The sequence below is a fragment of the Silene latifolia genome, unplaced genomic scaffold (genome assembly GCF_048544455.1).
Source record: "Silene latifolia isolate original U9 population unplaced genomic scaffold, ASM4854445v1 scaffold_70, whole genome shotgun sequence".
In the NCBI taxonomy this organism is placed as follows: Eukaryota; Viridiplantae; Streptophyta; class Magnoliopsida; order Caryophyllales; family Caryophyllaceae; genus Silene; species Silene latifolia.
In genome coordinates, this window is record NW_027413609.1 from 2,808,625 (window position 1) to 2,833,694 (window position 25,070).

General features: G+C 39.2%; 1 protein-coding gene and 2 long non-coding RNA genes across 9 annotated transcripts; 1 reads left to right on the forward strand and 2 right to left on the reverse strand.

Moving 5' to 3' along the window:
- Nucleotides 1-4,391: 4,391 nt before the first annotated feature.
- LOC141640002 (uncharacterized) lies at nt 4,392-10,471 on the reverse strand. The gene is made up of 4 exons (XR_012542797.1): nt 9,945-10,471; nt 8,984-9,058; nt 8,484-8,651; nt 4,392-4,664 (listed from the first exon to the last, which is right to left on the reverse strand). It is a non-coding gene; the product is annotated as an uncharacterized LOC141640002 (long non-coding RNA).
- A 544-nt stretch (nt 10,472-11,015) lies between these two features.
- LOC141640000 (uncharacterized) lies at nt 11,016-20,480 on the reverse strand. 7 transcript variants are annotated; one of them, XR_012542795.1, is made up of 7 exons: nt 14,309-14,720; nt 14,070-14,114; nt 13,909-13,975; nt 13,716-13,790; nt 13,548-13,634; nt 12,636-12,797; nt 11,016-11,361 (listed from the first exon to the last, which is right to left on the reverse strand). It is a non-coding gene; the product is annotated as an uncharacterized LOC141640000 (long non-coding RNA). The 7 variants fall into 7 exon arrangements; XR_012542793.1 differs by lacking the exon at nt 13,548-13,634 and having other exon boundaries at nt 13,694-13,790; XR_012542790.1 differs by having other exon boundaries at nt 13,548-13,790.
- LOC141639995 (uncharacterized) lies at nt 15,539-17,245 on the forward strand. The gene is made up of 2 exons (XM_074448964.1): nt 15,539-16,669; nt 16,960-17,245. The coding sequence occupies exons 1-2, from the start codon at nt 15,631-15,633 to the stop codon at nt 16,992-16,994; spliced, it is 1,074 nt and encodes a 357-aa protein (XP_074305065.1). The 5' UTR covers nt 15,539-15,630; the 3' UTR covers nt 16,995-17,245.
- Nucleotides 20,481-25,070: the final 4,590 nt, after the last annotated feature.

Below are 25,070 nucleotides of genomic sequence, written 5' to 3' on the forward strand. Positions count from 1 at the left end.
ACAGTGGTATGAGAAATTTAACAACACTTTGATAAGTAATGGGTATCTGGTTAACAATTCTGATTCATGTGTTTATTCAAAAAAGATGGAATCTGATTGTGTAATTATATGCCTATATGTTGATGACATGTTAATACTTGGTAATAATTTGGAGGTCATAATTAGAACCAAAGATTTTTTGTCATCACAATTTGAGATGAAGGACTTAGGAGAAGCTGATGTGATCCTAGGAGTTAAGGTCAACCGAAACCCCAATGGAATCTGTCTAAGTCAATCTCATTATGTTGAAAAAGTGTTGAGAAAGTTTAACGGCTTTGATGATGTGCCTGCTAGAACACCCTATGATCCTAGTGTACACTTGTGTAAAAACTTGGGCAAGAGTGTTTCCCAAGAAGAGTATGCTAAAATCCTAGGTAGTGTGATGTTTTTAATGAATGTACTCGACCGGATATTGCTTATGCGAGTTAGTAGATCGAGTCGTTATACACATAACCCTAGTAATGAACACTGGAATGATCTTCGTCGTTTACTAAAATACCTAAAAGGAACAGTAGACTTATGTTTGCATTATAGTAAATTTCTTTGTGTTAGAGGGATATTGTGATGCGAATCAGGTTGCGAGGTAACAATGAGATCCATTCTACTAGTGGTTATGTCTTTACCATGGGTGGAGGTGCTATATCGTGGAAGTCTTCTAAACAGAGTTGTATCGCACGCTCCACCATGGAATACGAGTTCATAGCTCTTGAGTTGGCGGAGACAAGAGGTGAATGGTTGAGAAACCTTTTAGGCGATATACCAGTATGGGGCGGACGGCTAACACCGGTCTCCCTGCACTGTGACTCGCAGGCTGCTATTGGTGTTGCAAAGAATAGTGTCTACAATTCAAAAAAGAGACACATTCGAATAAGGCACGCTGCAGTTAGACAACTCCAAGACAACGGAGTGATTGCTTTGGACTATGTGAAGTCTGAAAACAATCTTGCTGATCCCTTTACTAAAGGGTTGGCTAGGAGACTAGTCATTGATACGTCGAGGGAAATGGGGCTTAAGTCCTTAGGTCAAGAGTGAGACTTGACTAGGTCTAAAGCTTCTATTCCTATGGCGTTGTATGATTCATAGCCTTTATGGTGGTGCTTTTGAGACGCACTTGATGAATCATACACCAGGTTGGACTTAGGTCCTTAATGACTCATGTGAGAAGTGCTATTGAGAAGCACTTGAGTCACCTATGTAGGTGTAACGATCATTAGACTATGAGAAGTCTGCTGAACACATCTATTAGTACCGAGGTAAACACATAACTCTAAAAGAGCGTGTTGCACTTTCGCGGAACGATCTTAATATGAAGGTATGATATGTGTTGTGGGGGGTATCTACCGAAGCTCAGCTAGGAATTCAAATCGCAAGATATTCTCTCGCTGTAAGTAAGTTGTTTTCTCACTGCACTAAAGTGTCAATTCAAATCGAAAGATATTGATACCTAAGTATCCAATCCTTCCTTTACCCAGGAATTTCTTCTTTTCTTTCTCTTCGCCATCAGTGGGGGATTGTTGGAAATGATGGCTTGCTACAAGCAACTTTCAACAATTGCCTTTTGTTGTTTGACATCCCACATCGGTGGAATTTAACTTCCACTCTTGGCTTATATATCAACTTGTTCTCTATTGGTTAAGTGAGTGGACCAAAGGGGCTTTTGTTGTAAGTCTTGGGCCTGTGGGTTTGGGTCCAAACACACACACGCGCGCGCGCGCCGGCCCGGCCCGGCTCGAGCTCGGGCTCGGGCTCGGGTTTGGGTTTGGGTAGAGCACCTGCGGTGCGGGCCAAAGGCCCCCTTTTACCTTTTTGCTCTTGTGTGTAATGGGTTGTCTACATACAATCTGTTTGATGGTTGTGTGTGGTTGATTTAGTCAGTCAACGAGACTGTTAGTGCCTGCGATTAAGGAGCTTAATCTGCCCACTAACTCGGTCTTGACTGCTGCTTTTGTGGAGCGGTTTTGACGTGCTGTTGCTCTATTTTTCCTATAAATAGAGCAACCTGTTCCACTTCGAAAATACAAAAAAAAACACACTCTCTTCTCTCTTTCTCTTCTCTGCTCAATATTGAAGTTTCTGGGTACTGTAATTAATTTTCGTTCCAAGTCTCACAGTTCCGAGTGGGCGGAACTGCGTGGAGATTGTAGTGTTATCCTTGGGGAACTACCGGCACTAGCTGATCGCCACCACGGTCGTACCGGAGAAATAGTTTTCAAGGCAGTGGCTTCTACCACGACACTACTTACGGGTTTTATTTTCTGATCGCTTATAATTCGTCTTCAACTGGTATTTCTATTCTCCTTCTGTTTCCGCATCTTTCGAATAACACCACACTGAGGTGAATGGTGGCTGCTGATGGTTGCGGTTTCGCTGCAGGGTTGGCTCAGTGGTTGACGAATGATGCGAATTGATGAAGATAGAGGCTGGTCTGGTGGCAGCAATGGAGCCCGTCGGATTGATTGATGATGACCAAGTCGGTTCAAAGATCGTGGTTATTCTTTGATTCGGGAATGGAGACGATGTGAAATGGTGATGGCGGATGACGAAATAAAGGTGGGTGATGGAGAAATAGTACGGTGATGATGGGCGGCTGAGAAAGGCCCAGATCATGGCACAATTGAGTGAGGTGCGCCAGAGGTAGTGGCTGCTGAATTTGGTTCGAATGGTGATGGTTCAGTGGGGATGTTGTGGTCAATTGGTAATAATGGGCTCGGTTGTGGAGTGAGCTGATGGTGGTTGTTCTGGACAGTGCTCGGGTCTCCAAGTTAATTGCAAGTCGATGACGGCTTGAATACAGGCCTCGTTTATTGGTGCTGCATCGGTTCCGGAATCGGAATTCAGTTCCTAGATTGGCTCGGGTTCACTACAAATGGTGGTTTGTTGGAGCGGTTTTGGGCTTGTTGGGTATCAATGGTGCTCAGGTATGAACCATATTGAAGACGAATAGGAACAAGTGGCGGTCGATTGATGTTGCAGCTGTTGTTCTTGCTTATATGGTGAAGGTGATGAAAGGTTGATGATGGACAGAATAAGGAGCAGTGTTATAACAGTGAACTAGAATTTGTGTATACCATTTTTCTAAAATTATTCCCTTTTAAAAACTTTTTAAAATGTTCTCAAGTGAAAAATTGCACCCATTTCTACTTTCAGGTGAAAAGTCTTTTAATATGATGAAATTGACCCTGGGTCAATATTTAGACATCTCTCATTTCACTTTTAGTTCTACTAGTTGTATAGCGCGCGATATCCCAATATAGCATTACTTGCGAGTTGTTTGTTGCCTAGCGGTTTTTTTTAGCTTGTTCAAATTTAGTAATGTAAAAAAGGGTTGAATTTTAAGATACATGTCAAATCTCAACATACTTGTTAACGGCCCGATAATAAGTCCCAACAAGCTTTGCATATATAAGTGGAATAAACTATATTCTTAAGGTTTTCAAGTAGATGAGAAGATACATGGTATCTTCCAATCATATTCACACAATAATCTAAAGTTTGTCAACCATATATTATGAGTTTGAATGTTGCTTTTGTATTTACTATAGTTTAATCTAATAAAGTATTAGAGAGGCTGCCCACTTCCCATTCATTCACATTATTTTTTCCAAAACCAAATACCATGCGTCATTTTCGTGTACACATAATCACTAATTCAAGTATCAGTAATCAGTTCTGGTGGAGTTCTAATTCCACCAGAACACTAAAATAGAAGTTCTGTATACTTTTAAAGCGAGTCTTTGATGACTCGATTTAAGTTGCATGATAAACATCACCTTAGTGCTTCAATGGCTCCTTGCCTATGGCACGGGGTGAGATGTATGAACCCTACCCCTTCATCTTTGCAAAACAGAGTCTGAAATTTGTGTGGAGAATTACATAAACTAACCATACTTCAGAGTAGGTTGAGTTCAGCACAGATTCATGAATTACATAAACTAACCATTTTTTAGAGTAGGTTGAGTTCAGTCCAGATTCATGAATGGATTACCCAAATTCATTTTTTATATGTTTAAATGAATATAACTTAAGCTAAACCAATACAACAACAATAGACAATTTATCAAATATGTTGCCCGTTACAAAGTAAAGGACTGTAAGAGGTATGGATTCTTACCCGAGTGTTGAGAACGCATCCGTGTATGTTATATTGTTATGTCAGATGACACATCATAATATGATGCCCAACATTACATCAAACTAATTGTCCCTTTAAAACATAGTCATAGTCTAACCTAAAAATAAAAATGAACGTAATGCTAGAATAAATGAGAAGGTAATGGACTTATATTGATGCTATAAGCTACTTCTCCTTGTTCACCCTTAAAATCTGGCATTTTCACTACCACATAAAAAAAAACACAAAAAAACCAATGCATTATGTTTGACAATAACAATGTGATAAGGGGTAAAATTTTGAACCAATGTAACACTATAATTACAAAAGGATGAATAAAAGTAGGAAATAACTAGTTTGAATTGATAGCCTTGGAAGGTCTTTGTGGTTTGCTGTGTTACAAACTTACAATCTCTTAGAAGGCGAGTCATATTGGGCGACACTCCCCAAACAAAAATTGCTCTGACATCTCAATGCGAGCATTTGCCCTTCTCCATAATCTTGAAATGCCTCCCTATATAGATACCAAAATTTCTTAAGTTAAAAATTAACACTGAAAATTAATGAAAAATTAACAGCCGAAACTTGAAAGCTTAATGAAAAGTAAAATAGCGAAAATTAGAATGGCTAACTATGTTTCAAATAAGGAGGGAAGTTCATATAGTCCCTCGGTTCCCTTGTAATTCACTATATTTTCTTCTTAGAGATTCTGAAATTAAAATGACATAAAAAAGCGATGGACTCAAAGCTTATCTATGCATCTTGAAAAAAAAGTGACAAAAAGACATCCTAAATATTGATATCCTAAACTGCTAATAAACTGATATCAAAATCTAGTAACGTCACTATCGCGTAATCACAGTATCCAAATTTCTTATTAAGAACACCACAACCAAAGTTTTGGTTCCCAAGGGCTAACATGAACCATCATTTTAATAAGTTAGAATAGTCTACAGACAAAATAAATAAAAATCTCGTTTAGTGAAAAAATATTCTGAAAACTTTTATTAGACTTTTCCCAAACAAATGTAAATGGAATGTGTCGTACGCCTCTTTCCCAGCAAACACACCGACAACAGGTTGTTGAGAACTTGTACTCTCATACTACAACAACAAAATTACCACAACAGCAAAAAAGGAGCAATAATATTATGGAATATCTAGCGAACAAGTCAAATATAATAGAGGTGATTTCAAGCAAGTACTATATAATCATGTTTGACCCTTTATACATTACAGCCTTTGCTAAATTTTGATGAGTGCTTGATAATGTACACTTTCATCAGATTCTTGTTTCAATGAATTAGGAATCAGGATATTAAATATGAAGCTACATTACCACTGCACATTTTTGAAAATGATAATACACAAGAACAACTTACCTTCCAAAAAATACCTCAAAATGACAAACGTAATTTGAACAATTTGAAAGAAGAAAGGTACTTCATTGTGGCAGCCAGGCACTCTATATAATGGACTGACGCATAACTCGAAGAAGACGGATTGACCTGCTCCAGTACAAAACTTACAACTTATGTCGGAACTGAAGTTATTCTCCACGAAATTTAGGGCAGCATTTGATTGTTGGAAAATATAGTAGGAACAACTAAACTAAAACATAAAAGAATAGCCAAAAAAAGGATTTTGATTTGTCTTAGAGGGAGAACAATCGATCCCTCCATTTCCCTCCCCTCTATGGCTCTGTTTCACTCCAACTCAACTTGCCAAACAAAACATAGACTAATTTTATTTTGGATTTGTATACCCAAAGGCTACCGCGATAATTCATTCACCCTACAACATTAGGAAACGATGATTACTCTCTCAAATGGAGGAAAATAACACCATCAAATTTGTTGATCCTATCATTATCTCAAACCAAATTTAACAAATCGCCAGATTAACAAACAACATAGCCCACGATTTCTAAGAGCACTCGCCATCTTAAAAATGCTCCCTACCAGATGCATTGGCCTTCAAGAAATATAAAACAATTCTTGTAAGTATGACGATATTAACACGTGTAGCACAAACACAAACACCACATATAATAACAAAGCACTATTACTAAAATCATTCAAGCTGAACAAACATAACCTTAATAGTAAACCAGTGCAATAATTCATGCGAGTGCGATCGTACCAACTCCTTACCACTAACTCATTTTCCTACCCTCTTATGGAGTATTATTCCCAAAAGGATATGAGGTAGACTAACATAAACTTTTACTTGACTACAGGCGAGAGTTTTAGCAAGATGAGCAATTTTCAAAGTCGTAAACGACTCCTAGGATGATAGACTCATCTTTTATCTGAAAGTAACATTAAAGAGTCTTCTATATTATTTCAATACATGATTTGACAATAATTACATGCTACACACCCAAAAACTCCTCCACCCAATCTACTCACTAGGGAGTATAAATTAAACAATCAAGGCAAGTCACTGTTCCTAATGAACAGTAATTGTTTCTCCATCAAAACGCACAGTTTTGAGCTCTAATAAGCAAGCCTCATGTCATTCTGCTTTCCCACTCCCTGCCTCTTACTCACCTCAATCATCCCCTCGACTTCTCCAACTCTCTCAATTATATTCTCTAAAAAAATCACTCACTCTACCTACAATCTCAAATAATTTCAATGAATTCCCCCTTACCTTCATCACCAAACTGTAATTTTAACCCCAACAAACACTCAAACCCAACTCCCTCAAGCCTTATCCATCAATGATTAAGTGAACTCCAATTCAAACATCTCCTCACAAATCAAACCATAACAAGCACGCATGACAAAATTTATACAACAGTCCCACCGTATCAATCATTTGTTTTCCTTTTTTATTTGGGTGTATTTTAATCAAAGATTTAAAGGTAAACAAATGGCCGAGATGAAAGGAAAACAAAAAAAAAGCGTAAAGCTTTACAAACTTAACTCCAATTTGCTCACCAAACCACAACAGCAGCAACACAACAACAACAATTAAGAAATAGACGATCGAAAAAAAAAAACTAAAACTAATTACAGAAAAGCATAGTCATGACCTTGCAGCACATAATCATTTGCATACTCGACCCAACCTACAAAACATATCACCTGAAAACGACCTGATCTGGCAAGACATAATCCAGCATGCAAACTCAAAACAGCTCGAATGCAAATTAGGGCTTGGCAAAGTGTACATCATAATGTAAATGATGAGGAAGTGAATGGAAATGGCAGTTTCTTTTTTTAGGCGTCAATGTCAAACATCATCATACTCACTTCAACAAAACAGTAGCAAGCAACCAATCGTATGCTATATACTGTTGATCAAGAATGAGATAACAATTCATTCTCACTATGGTCTTAACTCTTAAATAACAGTCACTACACCTGAACACCATCTTTCTGCAAGGTTTGAAGTCGCCTGACCGTAATTTGACCTATATTTTGGCGATATTAGCCGCATTTCGCGCCAGCCAGTACCAGGAGTCCAGGACCCAAGTGATAATTTGAAATAATGAATTCCACAACCAATTTAGTACATTATATATTCTTTATAAACCAATATGCAAAATAGCTCTTTGACCTGATTTAAAAAGACTACAATAAGCTTTAATACCTCGATTGAGGAAACAAACTCTCCTATTTCCATTCTTTTAAGCACCGCTACTAAAATAGCTCTATTCATTTGCGAGAGACAATGGTGTGAGTTCAAGAATCGCCCTAATAAAATGCTTCTTAAAACAGAAGATTATCATCACATACAACCAACTATAATGCCTCATTTCGAAAAACTACTCCTTTGTCCTTCTCACTAAATCTGATTAGTATACTTCTAGTATGCTAAAATAGTACATCATCAAATACAATCAATTCAAATGCATCTTTTCGAAAAACTTTCTTCTTCCCATTTAATTGGCTCAGTACGCTTCTAATAGACTAAATAGTCAATTACCATCAAATATTACCAATTCTAATGCCTCATTTAGGAAAATCTACTCCTTCCCACTCAATCCTATCAGTTAACGACTAACTAACTCTGCAATGGTACATATTCGAATGTGAAAAGCCATAATGCAAATGACCTAAATTACATAACACCATAAAAGCTATAAGAAGATCTTAGTAAGGAAATGAACAGCTTATACAGAAATTCTCCATTTTAATTAATGAGAACCCCATCAGGCAATTCAAGATACTTGCCAGAATCTAATCCCGCTTTGAACACCTAATACAAATGATGACCAGTAATAAACATGGTAATCACGGATATTTATGTCTAAAAAATTATTTGATTTCAATGTCAATACTAAAGCAAGTACCTACCTTATCGCCATAAAAAGAGTATATACCTGGAGATTGTGGAGCTTGATCTTTGAGTATCACACCCACACCGACACCGGCATCGGGTTTAATATCCCCTGCAGTGGGTTCAGCGGAACTTTAACGATGTTGTTGGCAGTTGCCGCATTTTCCCAGACCTCGACGTGGTGGTGTTGTTGACGCAATTAGCTTGGTACCTGAAATATAAAAGACAAAAGGTGTAAGATGCACTAAAAAGGTAAATTTAAGACAAAACACTGATCAAAGAAAGTTACAGACAATGATCAATGGAGTCCTAAAATGCATATAATCCCACAAAGTTGTAGAAACGAAGTTGGAGACTCTCTTATGATCTTAATAAACCTTGGCTCATGAGTTTTGATCTCCATAAACATAGTTTCAATAATATAATATAGCTCAACAATGACCCAATACCCTAATAAAATCATTCATTTGATCACATACCCTAATAAAACTGCATTTGTAGCCCCATCCGAACTTAAAATTATGAATTAGACCTAATAATTACCAGAAGAGATAGGGGGAAGCAAAGCTTCGATTGGTGATAACGCCGCAAATCGCCATAGATTAAAATCGTCAAAATCTGCAATTCAATTTAAATAAATTCGACAATAATACCAATTTTTTGAGGGTAAGTGACGATCAACAACTAAAACACAAAACAAGATCATTATTCTATCAAATTAAAACACCCAAAGTTGTGCTTTGGGAGAACTGAGAGAAGCAAAGGTGAAATGATGAATTGATGTGAGAAGCTTTGGACTGAGAGAAGCAAAGGTGAGATCAAGAGGCTTTGGGATCCCCAAATAATTGATGTGAGAGGAAAGCAAAATAAATGAGGGATTGAGAAATGGGAAAAACGGTGCAGTGTGATGGAAGGAGACAAAAAAAGTAGAGGTTTAGTATTGGAATCAAAACGCAACGTATATGTCAAGCAAAACCCAAAACGCAATTCATAGATATTGTTCATTTTGAACAGTAGCTAGGCCTACTCATATTTTAGTAAGGGGGATAGATTTCTATTCTACCAATTACAACTTTTAACCCCAAAAATTTTCCCCAAATTTACTTCTATTGAATCAACTTGCTTGAAGAATAATTTCTGGGATTTAAACCCCAATTTTTCGGGATAGTGCTCAATCTAAAATGTTGAGGACTTCGCGGTAATACTATCGCTCGTTATCTTTTCTTTCGTTCGCTCCTTACTGAGACGAGAAGACAGGAATGCAGCTCTTCCTTTTGAAATGAAAACACAACCCGTCTTTGGGCAAAAAGTATTCGGCTATGCTATTTTATGCCTTAATAATGTCCCCTTTTGACATTTTATGCCCCAAAATACCGGGTTTAGTGAAATTGTTCCAATTTCTTTTGGAAATCACTAATAAAATCCTCGAATGACGAAAAATCACGGGGTTGATTAAAAAAGAAGATTTCAAAATTGGATTTATTAGTGAAAAAGGCATTCATACCCAACTTCGCTCCACTGCTTTTGTTATACTGACTCCGCCGCTGCTACCGCAACTCTGGCTATCAAAGGACTGAAGAAGAAGGTGTTGACGTTGTTATCGAAGACGAAGACGCTGAACACCAAGCCGTAAATATCTTGGACGATTTCGCCATTTGTTTGTCTGATTATGATCATTTGGTGTCATATTGGTGGATATGTATGCCAAGGGGAAGGCGTGCACGATCTTTGTTGGAGAAATGGTGTCGGCGACGAGTGGTTGTCGCTGGAGTCTGGTGTTGTGGGTGGTGGTAGATGGGATGAGTCGAAAGGGTAAGGCGGTGAGGGTCGGTCGGTGTCGGAAACCCAAGGAGGCAGGAGAATAATGGGGTGAGTATTAGTTTATGGGTTGAAAGAGGGAGATGTATAATGGAGATTGAATTGGATTGAAGGAGGGAGGGTATTTTCGTCATAAAATTAGACTTATGAACTGAAAATCTGAATTTTGACAGAAATTGTAGCCTAAAAGGTGCAAATGGGTGTAATTTTTGACCCGAGAATATTTTATGGGAGTAAATTATTAAAAAACTTTTAAAAGGGATTAATAATTCACTGATGGAAAAAACCTTATTGCGTCAGTTATGAAGGGCCTTTTGCGTCGGTTTTTGACTGATGTATATCGAGGGGCGTATTTAATATGCGTTAGTTGTGAACTGACACAAAAAGTTCAACATTTGCGTCAGTTGTGTCTTAAAAACCGATGCAAAAAACCACCATTTGCGTCAGTTCTAAGATTTAGAACTAACGCAATAAATATGTACAACCGACACAAATAGTTATTATTTGCATCAGTTCTTTTAGAACCGATGCATTTTCTTTATTTTTTTGCGTCATTTGTTATAAGAACTGATGCATTTGATATATTGTTTTAGCGCAAATTCGTTTCCCTCATTTGCTTCATTTCATTCAAGAACCGACGCAATTTACTAATGTATTTTTTTATATTATAAATTTGCTACCGAAATTTCGGCACCACCTCCCCAAAAAACAACAATCCGAATACCAAAACATAAAAATGTGAAACACAAAATCCAACCAACCACTAATACATCACATGTAAAACATTACATTTAATTCAACCAAACAATGTTCCGAATACCAGTGTATAAATAATCTACAAACATTTTAGTTACTAAGCTAATCTATACTAAATGTTCTCTAAACATGTTCTCTAAACATCTAGTAAACTTACATAAAACTACATATCAATTCAAACTGGATGCCGCAAAATAGATAGACATAATTATATCTTTATAGTACCACAATTACAGATTAAGGTTTACCCCAGAAACACCTATGCAATTAGCTCCAACTGAAGCAACCAGATACAATGCTTTACTCTTCTATTGGCGTATCTTCGCATCCTCGGGTCTGAGCATAATCTGCAATGAGAAGGGAAATAGCACCTATATTTATATATAGAAAGGCTAGCTAGCAACATAAGTTTGCAATTAAGAAAGTAGTATTTCTATAGCATTTAGCGTACCAACAATATTTACATATAGAAAGGCAGACAAAACTTGGGATAGATGTGTGAGAGCACCCTCTTTAAGTAGCAGGAGGCCTGAGCACATGGTCACGAGATGTGTCTAAAATCGAAGGTGGTAAATAATACAACATAGGATACATACCATAACTCAGGTATAGTCCCATCTTGTTTGCCCCTCCATGGTCACGAGATGTGTCTCAAATCAAAGGTGGTAAATAAAAACTTTAATGAACAGGAGCTGAAAAATGAGATTACTAATCAACTAACCCAAACAATGTCAATTAGCAAGCACGCAAAATGGCTTCAACAATTAAGTGTCTCTATCTTGACATGTACTCATGTCTGATAAGAAGCAAAGTACAGAAGTTGTGAACATGTATAGTATATGATTCTACAATTATGTTACCAAGGTCGCCACACTAACGAAAGATATACAAGCTCATAAGAGTACTGATGAGAGTATATGGGGTACCACTAGAATTGAATGCAAGAGGTGTGAAAGAATGAGACAAGTAATTGGGACGGGACGGAGGGAGTATTAGACTATTAGGCAGTATAAACTATCTTGGTATATCCAGATAATAGTTTGTCTTTTTTAATCTTTGTGATAGTTATTTTAATCAGAGGCAAACAAGTAATTGGGACAGGACGGAGGGAGTATTAGGCAGTATAAAACCATCGTACTAAAGTTTTTCACTAACAAGCTTTTAGAGGAATTTATTGACAAATCAGGATAAAAAGCAAAACCCATTTGTAATACTATACAACATGAAACAGATGCATGGACCATGTATTAGACATGAAACACATTTGTTGCAGCGACCATGTATTAGATATGGACTAGCAGAAACAGATGCAGGATTGAAGGAAGTGTACTTAGACCTGAAATGTTGTGTACCTGTGTGCAGGGGCAGATTAGAGGAAGGTTAAAAGGACTTAAGATTAAAAGAAATAGGATATGAATCAGGGAATGGGTAGAAGCATATAATTGCCTTTTATTTGTTTCTTGTCTTTTGATTGAAGTAAGTTGTAATAGCTTGTTTTTCTAATGAAAGCGTACCTTTTCCCCAAAAAAAAAATACTGTAAGACATTCAAAGCAAGCCACGATTCTCTAGTAACACATTATTAGAAGGGGGTAAAACCGTGAAGCATTAAAATACAAGTACCTCATTATCGGCATTATCAGAATCTTCAGCAAAGCTACCTTCGTGGGAACTATAATCGCTAGAGTCAAAATCACTTGAGTTTATGTAATCTGAAGCTTAAAGTGTTGACAAAAATGTAGAGAATCCAGTTTCATTTTTCGTAGCAATATTTTTATGCTACACCTGAGAATGCAAATATAGAAAATCCAGCTATTAGCTCCACACTATAATAAATTAACTGATACACCTGAGAATGCAAATGATCATGTCAACAATGGCGAGAGAAATTCAAATGCTGACGAGTCTTGCGACGTGCTGATGTCAAGTAATGTTAACTGCGGTCAGAAGGAGGTAAACCATGGTTTAGAGGTAAGGCAACAACTCAGTATATTTACCTTGGATCCGTTGCCAACCACCTGAAGTACAAGAAGGGATCAACATGGAATTGAGTGGAGAATACTAATAGGGACAACTGTAATTCTTATCCTTAATCAAGAGCTTGATCTCCAAGTATTAAGACTATATAAGCCTCATTAGAGCCTAATAATTTCCTTACGAATTAAATCATCAGTTTCCCTCCTTTTAATCTTTCCTCTGTAATTTCTGGTAATAAAACCAAGTAGCCTTCTTAATTTGCTACTGCATTTCATTGCTATTTTGAGCCTATCATTATTTACATAGTGAACAACTCACTTTATCTGTTTGTACTGCAATTTATCAGAGTAAAGCTTATTTGTTTTTCATCTATTTGGCATTACTTGCTATATTACTCATTTTTTTCTAATTTCATTGTTATAGAAATCCAAGGTGTAACATTATCATTGAGATAGGCGAGTGCAGAAGCAAGTTTGCGCCGTACCAGGAAACCGAGCATTGCTAAGGATAATATGGTTCTTTCAATCGTCAGATGTTTGTTATGTTCTCACGACTCACCTACTTTAATTTGAGGATCATATGCCAATGCCTTAAAAGTCATTCCTCAACTTTGCACCTTCATCGTTACCCGTTGATCCGATGCTTCTGATTGTTAAAGTACAAGTTAGCTGACAAAGAAAGATGTGAATAAAATATATATTTACCAGTGCCATGTAGCTTGTAAACCTCTCACTGCCAAGGTCCCAATAATAATACTCCTTCAGTTGAGAAGGCTTCAACCGTCCTTTGTATACAACAGTCCTGTAACAATAGATCACCAGGTTCGTAAGCTTCCGCCACAAATCAGAAAAGACCACAATTGATCAAACACTAGGAGACCATATGCTTGAAGACGAGGAGCATATATAGAAATCCTTACTGGCACCATGTTGAAGGTTTAATGTAGCTCTTAAAGCTACCATAGAAACCCTCCTTAGTATGTACATCTAAGAAATATAACAGAAAGTGTAAGCAAGCGAAAAGGCAAAAGTTTATAAAATGGCCCAAAAGTACGACAAACAAATTTAAAGCACGACGAACCTGATATGAAAACCCTAGATATTTTGAAACACTGTCGTCAACAGCCTAAATCGAGACAACTTAAGGTTAGAATTCTAGATTTTCAATTTGCAATTAAACGACCAACAAATTTAAAGTATGACGAACAAAATCAATCAATTAATCACAGTATAATAGAGCGATTTTGAAGCACCAACGTAGTGGAAGGAGAACAGCCAAAGCTTAACCGTGAGGGATCAAATATTCAAAATAACACCTACCTTAAACGAAGGAGCTGCAATATCTTCCTTATCTTAGGGTGCATGGCGTTGACACTGCACATGAGACCAATAACCATCAGTAATCACTCTCAAAAACGCTGAAACAGATACAAAATTGTGAAAACAAGCTCTATATGAACCCTCTGATACGATTGATGAACGATAGCTTAGACTCAGGCTCGACAAAAAGCCTCCCTTCAGCATGGCTTCCTTCCTCAAATTGATTGCCAACTTTTCATGAAAACACAAATGTCAAAGTAAGGAACTAAACACCAGTAACATCATCTAAGTATATAGCCGCAAAAAGCACAAACCTCCTCTTGGTACTCCTTAACATAATGCTGGGCTTTCTTGAAGAACACCTTCTTGTTCTCACGGCCATATTAGTGAGGATGGTATTGTGGCAGTAAAGTTTCAACTTTTTGTTTATGACTTTGCTTAAGTTTCATGTAGTTTAAATATGTTTCGCTGAACTATTTATGTTCATTTATTTGAAGTGGTATCTTGTATCATTTAAGCAAGCTCACTAAAGAATTATTCTTCCATCAGTGGTAGCATGAAGTGTATTGCTACCCTTGTATGACACAAATTTCTTTTTTCAACGCATCCCTTTTCTTCCTACGATTCCCCTCCTTGTTTTCTCATTTTGGGTGTCGTTTATAGGATTTCATTCAGCAATTGAGTCGGAAAGAATTAAAAATGCTCTTTTTTATTAAGGAAAACATCACATAAAGCCACCATTGCATAAAAGGATACAAGATCTACTTCAACAATTAATTTCGGCAACTAATCTACTACGTTATATACAGCCACACCAGAACATAGACCAACCACCTTAACCTATTAACCTAGCAACAAAAAAATTCACCTAGCCACCAGACTATTAATATCTTTCATAATGAACATTACTAATTATAGAGAAGAAGAAAACCAATTAAGAAGCCTTAAATTCAAACTACAAGGCGATTCAAGATAATAAACACAACTCACCCTAATGATTCATAAATACGATAAAGACGAACAACTATCAACGAATTGATACACTGTTAGGCCGAGTAGGCCACTCCGTCTTCCGCTCATCATATTTATTATTTTATAGTAGTCTGCTCTTTGTATTTACTGATATCATTGTATTTACCAATTCTTTGCATTTGACTCGGTAGATACATTGTATCACTCATCAACCTTGTTGTATAAATAGGTTGATATTTGGAGTAATAAACAACACACAAATTACATATATTTTCCTATATTATCTTTCACATGGTATCAGTGTGTTCTTTTTTCTATCCCCTGTAGTTCGTTCGTCTATTACCTCTGCCATGACGAACGACTCCGCCAACTCCGCAAACAACTCTGATCATAAAATCGATCCCTTATCTCCCTTTTCTCTTGCCAATCAAGAAGGGCCTGGGCAAACAATCACTCACATAAAACTCCGACCCGACAATTACGAAGAATGGTGTCGGTCCATGCGTATGTCTCTTAAATCGAGGCGAAAATTCGGTTTTTGTGATGGCACGATTACTAAGCCTACTGATGAATTTCTCGCTGACCAGTGGGTTGTCGTCCATTGCACTATTGTGCAATGGATTATGCATTCCATCGATCCCTGTATTCGGGATAGCATCTCATATACGGAGGATGCTTCGCTATTATGGCAAGAATTGGCGGAGCGATTTTCCGTTATCGATGGTTCCAAAATTCATGCGTTAAAAGCACAATTAAATGACTGTAAGCAAACTAAGGGCATGTCAGTCACCACATATTATGGAAATTTAAAGGTTTTGTGGGATGCTATCGCTTCCCATGAGCCACCGTTCGCTTGCAAGTGTGGCCACTGCACTTGTGGCATTTCCCAGGCAGCACTCGCGCGACAGGATTCCGAGCGCCTGCATAAATTTCTTATGGGATTGGATGCCTCCTTGTATGGCGCTATTCGGTCCCATCAGTTAGCTCTTGATCCTCTTCCGTCTCTCAACCGAGCTTATCAGGTTGTTCTACAGGAAGAGCGGCTTCACGCTAGTTCCGTTACGGATTTTGTCGATCCTTCTGAAATTATGGCATGTGCTGTGAGGCGTGATAATGGGTCAACTTCGATCCCCGATTGGAGAGCTCTTCGCGAGCAGGAACGCCAAGAACGCCGAAAGTTAACCTGTTCTTTTTGCAATGAAAAAGGCCATGAAGTGCAATCTTGTTTTATTAAAGCCCAGAAGTTCCCGGACTGGTCGGGCGATCGACCTCGCACTCTCGAAGAATTACGTGCTCGCTCTCAAAAACGTGCTTCAGGCCGTTCCCCTGCTCAAGCTAATATGGTGTTTTCCAGTCCGACTTCATCCTCTTCTCATGATCGTCTCAATGGTATGTACATGTCTCCCGATTGGATTATCGACACCGGAGCATCACACCATGTCACGGGTGATATACGATGGCTAACCGAGTCCTTCTCCATTTCACCGCGTGCTGTGAGCCTGCCTAATGGACTCTCGGTTGTTGCTCATACGGCCGGAACTGTCCACTTAACTGATTCTTTAATTCTTCACAATGTTTTATTTGTTCCTAGCTTGAATTGTAATTTGTTGTCCGTATCTCAATTAAGTGCCGCCACTCGCTATGTTCTTCAATTTAATAATGACTCTTGTTCCATCCAGGACCCTTCTATGAGGACGAGGATTGGAGTCGGTGAGCTGCGGGACGGGCTCTACTATTTGCGTGCGGTGGTCGGGCCGGTGGTGCATCGCGTGAGCACGACGGATATTTTAAATTTATGGCATAAGCGGCTTGGGCATCCATCTAATAAAATTGTAAAACTACTTCCTCCTGTTAGTCATTTAAATGCCGAGTTCGAGCATGTTTGTGATATTTGTCATTTTGCGAAACAAAGCCGGACAAGTTTTTCTTTGAATAATAATAAAGCTTCTGCCATTTTCGATTTAATCCATTGTGACCTCTGGGGACCTTATCGCACTTTATCCTCTTGTGGTGCAAAATATTTTCTTACCTTAGTCGATGATTATTCTCGGGCCGTCTGGGTGTATTTGTTGCTCGACAAAACCGAGGTTACAGAAATATTTATGAGCTTCTTAGCCATGGTTGGAACTCAATTTTCTAAACAGGTTAAAATTGTTCAATCAGACAATGGCACGGAGTTTGAGCATATGGCCGACTATTTTTTTAGGAGTGGCATTTTATTTCAAAAATCTTGTGTCGGAACTCCATGACAAAATGGCCGTGTTGAACGCAAACACCGTCACATTTTAAATGTGGCACGTGCTCTTATGTTTCAAGGTAATCTTCCGAAATTTTTTTGGGGTGAATGTGTGTTGACGGCGGCCTATTTAATCAATCGGACTCCCTCTGCTTTACTTCACAATAAGACACCTTATGAATTACTTTTTTGTTCCGCCCCTTCCTATGATAATTTGCGGGTTTTTGGGTGCCTTTGTTTTATGCACAATTACCAAACCCGGGGGGATAAGTTTGCTAAAAGAAGTCGCAAGTGTTTCTTTCTTGGTTACCCTTATAACAAGAAGGGATGGCGAGTTTATGATATTGAGACGGGTACGTTTTATGTCTCTCGGGATGTTCGTTTTTTTGAGGAGAGCTTCCCGTATTCTGATAATATTGATAGTGCCTCGCGAGTACTAGAATCTCCACCCAATGACTCCATTTTATTCGAAACCACGGAACACGACTCAAACCCGCGAGAGAGTGCAGATGACACCACAGGAGCTACTGATGACGGTGCCACTCCCACTGAAAATGGGAGTGAAGGAGTCAATTCTGATAGGGGTCCCATTGATGTTAATTCCAATCCGGTTGATTCTTCCATTCCTCCTGCTCCTACATTGGGTCGTGGCAAACGGACTAAACGACTCCCTCCGCATTTGAATGACTACATTCTCGAGACCACCACCGCCGCCACTACCGACCAACCCGCCTCACCAAACTCCACATCCTCAGGTACTCTCTATGCTATTACTAATTACGTAAATTGTAACAAATTTTCCCCTCGCCAGAGACACTTTCTTGCAGCTATAACCACGGGGGATGAACCTCCCTCTTTCCGTGTCGCGATCACTGATCCCAATTGGTGTCGGGATATGCAAGAAGAGATAACGGCACTTGAAAATAATGGTACTTGTGAGCTCACCGATCTTCCACATGGCAAGAAAGCTCTTGGTTGTCGTTGGGTGTACAAAATCAAATATAACTCTGACGGTAGTATTGAGCGGTATAAAGCTCGGTTGGTTATTTTCGGAAATCATCAAGTTGCAGGCATTGATTATAGAGAGACATTTGCACCTGTCATCAAGATGGTAACTGTTCGGACCTTGCTCGCAGTCTCCGCTATTAAAAATTGGGAGCTTCATCAAATGGACGTGCATAATGCTTTCCTGCACGGTGATTTGTCTGAAGAAGTTTATATGCGGTTGCCCCCAGGTTTTAGTCGCGGTAAAGAAGGTAAGGTGTGCCGTCTGCGAAAGTCTTTGTATGGCCTTCGACAGGCGCCACGATGTTGGTTTGCAAAATTAGGAGCAGCCTTGCGTGATTATGGTTTCATTCAGTCCCATTCCGATTACTCTCTTTTCAGCTATTCCAAGAATGCGGTATGTTTACATGTTTTGGTTTACGTTGATGATCTTGTTATTGCTGGAAATAATTCAGAGACCATAAAATCGTTCAAAGCCTACCTTGGGACTCGATTTCATATGAAGGATTTGGGTGTCTTGAAGTATTTCTTGGGTATCGAGGTTGCTCGTAGTTCTGCGGGGATTTATTTGTGTCAACGAAAATATGCGCTTGACATAATCTCCGAAACTGGCCTTCTGGGTGCCAAGCCCGCCATTACCCCTATTGAACAACATCATAAACTTGGGCTTGCATCTGGTGCTTTCCTTGATGATGCCGAGCGGTATAGACGTCTTGTCGGACGTTTGGTCTATCTCGCTGTTACTCGTCCTGATCTTTCTTATGTCGTTCATGTCTTGTCTCAATTTATGCATCAGCCTCGCCAAGAGCATATGGATGCCGCTCTTCGAGTGGTACGTTACCTCAATGGTAAACCGGGACAAAGAATTTTGTTACGTTCAGATAGCTCTCTTACTATTTCAGGATGGTGTGATTCAGATTACGCGGGTTGTCCTTTGACGAGGCGTTCGGTTTCAGGCTGGATCGTATTTATTGGTGACTCTCCCGTTTCGTGGAAGACAAAGAAACAACAGACGGTGTCCCTTTCTTCTGCCGAGGCCGAATATCGTTCCATGTCAGCCATCCTATGCGAATTAAAATGGTTGGTGGGTTTGTTTGAAGGGCTTGGTATTTCTGTTCCTCGTCCCTTACATGTCTATAGTGACAGTAAGTCCGCTCTTCAACTTGCTCATAATCCCGTATTTCACGAAAGAACGAAGCATATCGAGGTGGATTGCCATTTTATCCGTGATGCTATCTCTACTGGCTTGATTAAACCGTCTTATGTGTCTACCCACATCCAGCTAGCGGACATTTTTACGAAGGCTTTGGCTTCATCTCATTTCGATTTCCTACTTCGCAAACTGGGCATTCTTGATCTCCATGCTCCAGTTTGAGGGGGGGGGGGGGGTGTTAGGCCGAGTAGGCCACTCCGTCTTCCGCTCATCATATTTATTATTTTATAGTAGTCTGCTCTTTGTATTTACTGATATCATTGTATTTACCAATTCTTTGCATTTGACTCGGTAGATACATTGTATCACTCATCAACCTTGTTGTATAAATAGGTTGATATTTGGAGTAATAAACAACACACAAATTACATATATTTTCCTATATTATCTTTCACATACACACACAAATAAATTTACATTCTAATAATAAACATAATAAACAACAATAAACATACCTGATTATTATTGGCAGTACAACAGTAGAGCACGGTTGTACGATGACTTGAGAAATAGGAGGGAACAGTGGTGGTCGACGGCAGGAGGGAAGCATGATGTTGGTGGCCTGGTAAGACGAGTTCAGTAGTGTTTGAACTAGAGGGCATGAATATGACAACTTAAGGAGGGGGTGGTGGTGGTGGCACAGCGATGATGGTGGTGGTGCGATGACCGAGCATCAGTAAAGTATGGTTTGGTGATTTAGGGAAGAACAAGGGAATAATTTGGGAGATGGAAAGTTTTGTTTCATTTTTTTTTTTTTTTCGACAAATGTAAACCATTATATTAAAGGAAAGAAAACAAATTGTCTAAAACAAATACAAGTACAACAGTAAACTAACTAGTAGCTAAATTAACCGACCAGTTATGTCGTGAGCGAAGGAAAGTGCGAATTCCTCGCAGGGAATTACGCACATCAATTGGGACTGACTTTTGAGATGCCAGAACTGAAAATAATTTTTGTGATGAAACGATAAAAGCAATATCAGTGAAAGAAAACTCTTGAGTCTTCATAAACTGGTGCAATGCGTGAGAGTGCGCCGCGAAGAAAGAGGAAGCACGCAAGTAGAAGATCTTAGGCAAGCAAGAGTCAGATACAACAGTAGCCACATATCCATCCTGAAAGGAACTCCTGCAAATGGAGATCTCATAAGAGACCGTAGCACTCGAAATTGTCGGATACATACCTGCCATATTGGAAATTCGCCGTGATTGAAACTCTTCATGACAAAGAGAAGATAAACTTAAATGCGACCGATGCAAGGTCTCAGCTAGACGAAGTATGCGTACAGGCGCAAGTGTAGCATTTTCAAAAACAATGGAGTTCCGAGTGAGCCAAATGGAGCGCAAGACGCACAAGAAGTACAGCAAACCATCAAAACTTGTTGATGAAGAACGGTGAAGATACAACAGATGATCAGCGAGCCATTTAATGAAAGAGACATTTGAGTTAGCCATAGATCGAATTCCAAGCAACGAAGCCCTCCAGACATGCTGAATTACATCACATGAACGGAACAAATGCTCAGGAGTCTCTGTACCCGATCGACATAATGGGCAGGAAGTATCAAGGCTAAAACCTCTATGGGCTAGAACAGTCTTTGTCGGGATGATATGATGAGCAAGGCGCCAAATGAAAAGGGGGAATTTGTTTGAGAACGGAACTAGCCAAATCAATTTCCATGGGAAGACACATAACTGTGGTGGTCGTGGCGAAAGTTTAGGTAGAAGATACTTGTAGCCCGATTGTATATTATAGGCGCCATCCTCAGTGTATTTCCAATACAGGTAGTCATCAATTTCAAGTAGAGGTGGTTCCATAGCCAAAATAGCCTTAGCAGTTGAAGTGTCAAAAACACGAAAGATAAGAGGTGTTCTCCATGAGCCATTCTCGTAAATCAAATCTGAAAGTGTAAGAGAGTGACTATCCTGATCCTGTCGAACACGTGGTTTCTTCCCTTGTACCCAATGACTAGTTAGAAGATTAATTAAATTGCCATGGCCAACTTTCCATGCCATAGCTTCAGAGCAATTTGCAGCAACTTTACAAAGCCCTTGCCATACAAAAGATGATTGTGAGACCTTGGACTTCTGATTAGGAATAGAGAAATCTTTTCGATATTTGGGTGTGAGATATTTGGCAAGAATACCAGTAGGTCTATGATGAATGCGCCAAAAATTCTTCAAAAGATAAGCCTGACTTAGAACGGTCACTGATTTGATACCAAGACCTCCCGTATCCTTTGGAGTATTTAAGTGTGGCTGTGAGAGCCAGTGAATTGATTTTTGAGAAGAGTTTTTACTCCACCAGAAGGCCGCAATTAAGGAGTCAAGTTTTTTAGAGACTGAAAGTGGTAGAGGAACAGCAGCAAGAATGTGGACCAACGAGCCAATTAAGATAGAGTTAATGATAACAAACTTGCTAGGCTGAGATAAATGAAGAGATGCCCATGACGAAATACGTGTAGTAATCTTGTCCAGGAGATCATGAAAAGCATTCTTCTTACATTTAGGAAGGTCCATCGGAACACCCAAGTAAGTACCAAAGGAATCAGCTACTTTCATACACAAAATAGATGTCATGTGGGATTTGAAATCAGCTGGCGAATTTGGACTGAACTTAATAAAAGACTTTTAAAGATTAATCATCTGACCTGAGGCAGCTTCAAAATCATGGAAAATATCTCGAATAGACTCAAATGAAGTAGGCGTTGCCTTACAACAGATAAAAGCGTCATCAGCATAAAACAAGTGTGATAGAGGCGGAGCATACCGAGAAATCTTGAGGCCAAATATTTGATGACGGGACTCAGCGGCCTGAAGTTGACGAGATAGAATTTCCATACACATGATAAATAAATAGGGTGATAGAGGATCTCCTTGACGTAACCCACAAGAAGGATGAAAAGAAGTGGAAGGTTCGCCGTTAATCATGATACTATATGTCACAGTGGAGATGCACTCCCAAATGAGATTACGCCAAGATATTGGAAAACCAAAAAGATCCAAGGCGGACATGAGAAAATTCCAGGATATACGATCAAAAGCTTTATGCATGTCTAGCTTGATTACAGAGTAACAGTTTGTTCCTCGCTTAGTTTTGTTAATGTAGTGCATTATCTCATGAGCAATAAGGCATCCATCAGACATGAGACGATCGGGAACAAACGCTTGCTGGGATTCAGAAATAAGGGAAGAAATTACCAGCCTAAGACGGTTAGCCATACACTTTGAAGCCAAACGGTATATGACATTGCATAGGCTAATCGGCCGAAATTGCGAGACACACTCCGGTTTATCAGTTTTCGGTATTAGAACAATGATGGTATTGTTCCACTCCTTAAGCATGACGCCTGAATTAAGAAACCGAAGAATTGCCGAAGTCACTAAATGTCCTATCTGTGGCAAAAAAGTGTGGAAAAAAAGAGGTGTAATGCCATCAGGACCCGGGGATTTTGATGCATCCATACCACGGAGAGCATTCATAACATCAGTCTCCCTGAAAGGCTCTTGCAATAAAGAACATTCAATGGATCCTAGCCTGGGAAAAGCTAATCCATCAAAACAAGATTGCATAGATTCCACATGAGAGGCAGGAGCCAAAGCGATATTAGAGGTTAGCAAATGCTTGAAATAATTAACAATCTCATCGGTAATATCGTTGGGGGACTCCAACCATACGTTATCAGTAGATCGAAGGGCAATGATACGATGTTTTGTTGATCTCTGTTTCACGCGGTTATAAAGAAAGCGTGTAGGAAACCCATCCAAAATCTCACTCTTGACCTTTGAGCGTTGAACCCAGTATTGTCTTTGATTTCTAAGCAATTGTAAGCAAGAGGATCGAAGATGCAGAAAATCTGATGCTGAAAATTCGTCAACTATATGGGTAGCAGTTAAATCCAAATCAGCTTCTATTTCCGACCAATTAACCCCGTGAGAGATACGATGATTGATAACCCATTGTAGGATTGCACGCCGAGCTGTGGCGAGTTTACGGGACACCACAAACATCGCAGAACCAAAGAAAGGAGTTTCCCAAACTTGTAAAACAAGTTCATGGACCTCAGGATAAGATAAGCACCAGTTGTCAATACGATACGGTCTTTTACGTGGTTTAGAATCCGGGCATAATGAAAGGATTATAGGTGCATGATCCGAGACAAGAATAGGAAGATGCAAAATTGAAGCAGACGGGAAAAGAGTAAACCAATCCTGATTAGCATAAGCACGGTCCAGACGTTCCATTATAAAATTACCATCAAACTGACTATTCATCCAAGTAAACCGGGGTCCAAAAAAAGGAACATCCATAAGACTATTCCTAATTTTCCATGCCGTGAAATCACCTTGACCCCGAATGAAGTCTGAACCTCCAAACTTATCAGCAAACAATTCAATCTGATTGAAATCTCCTATGAGGAGTAAAGGAGAAAAGTTCAAAACCTTGGAAGTGATACGATCCCATAAAGATTGGCGATATTCAAACCGAGCTTCACCATATATAAATATAATATATATTACATTATTTGTACAAGGTGCCATAGGGAGTACTAATTTACACAATATAAAGTGAGGTTCTATATATAAGGTTGTTAAATGTAGAGAGTTATCCCATCGCAAAAGGAGGCCGCCACTACGTCTAACTGAATCAACACCGCAACAATTAGGCAGGCCCAGATGAGAAGTCTTATATGAAGCCGAGTCAAAGGAAATCATGGTTTCTTGAAGAAACAAAATGGACGGATGATATTGGTGGACGCTTCGATGTAGAAAAGGAATTGTAGGATCATCCGTCGATCCTAGCCCCCTACAATTCCAACAAAAGATCTTCATTGGTAAACGGGTGGCGAATTAAGGTCCGCCACCAGACCTAAAACAGGAACCACGACATCATCTCTGGACAAAGAAAAAGGAACAAGCGTTAGAAATGGTCCGTCCATAAAAATAAAAGGACCACCTTGTTCCAGGCGCGGTTTCTTTGACAATGGGCCATCAGGAACAGAAAACTGAAAGGGAGAGAAAGGCCGTTTAAACCGGGGAACAAAAGCAGAGCATGAACTCAGCAAATCTGGCTGCCTATATAGTAAAGGCTCAGATGATAAGGTGCCCAACAGTAACTCTATTGGCGTTGGTTCATAAACCGTTTCCACAGCCAAGTCCATAAAACTCGTTTTGTGAGAACGTTTAAAACGAGTACGGCTGTAAAAATTAAAACCAACCCCTACCTTACGTTTAAAAACAAACTTCACCGTCCTTCCAAGAGATTCCAAAGCATGATGGTGAGTGCTAGAGGAACTAGCAGGGGGACGAAAAAGGCAACTAACATCAACTGAACGAGG

What these genes read in the sequence shown, in the direction of transcription:
- LOC141639995 (XM_074448964.1), top strand. Translation starts at nt 15,631, where the DNA reads ATGACGAACGACTCCGCCAACTCCGCAAACAACTCTGATCATAAAATC. An exon ending in TTCTCATGATCGTCTCAATG is followed by an intron (nt 16,670 to 16,959) that starts GTATGTACATGT and finishes TGTTCCATCCAG; the next exon opens with GACCCTTCTATGAGGACGAG.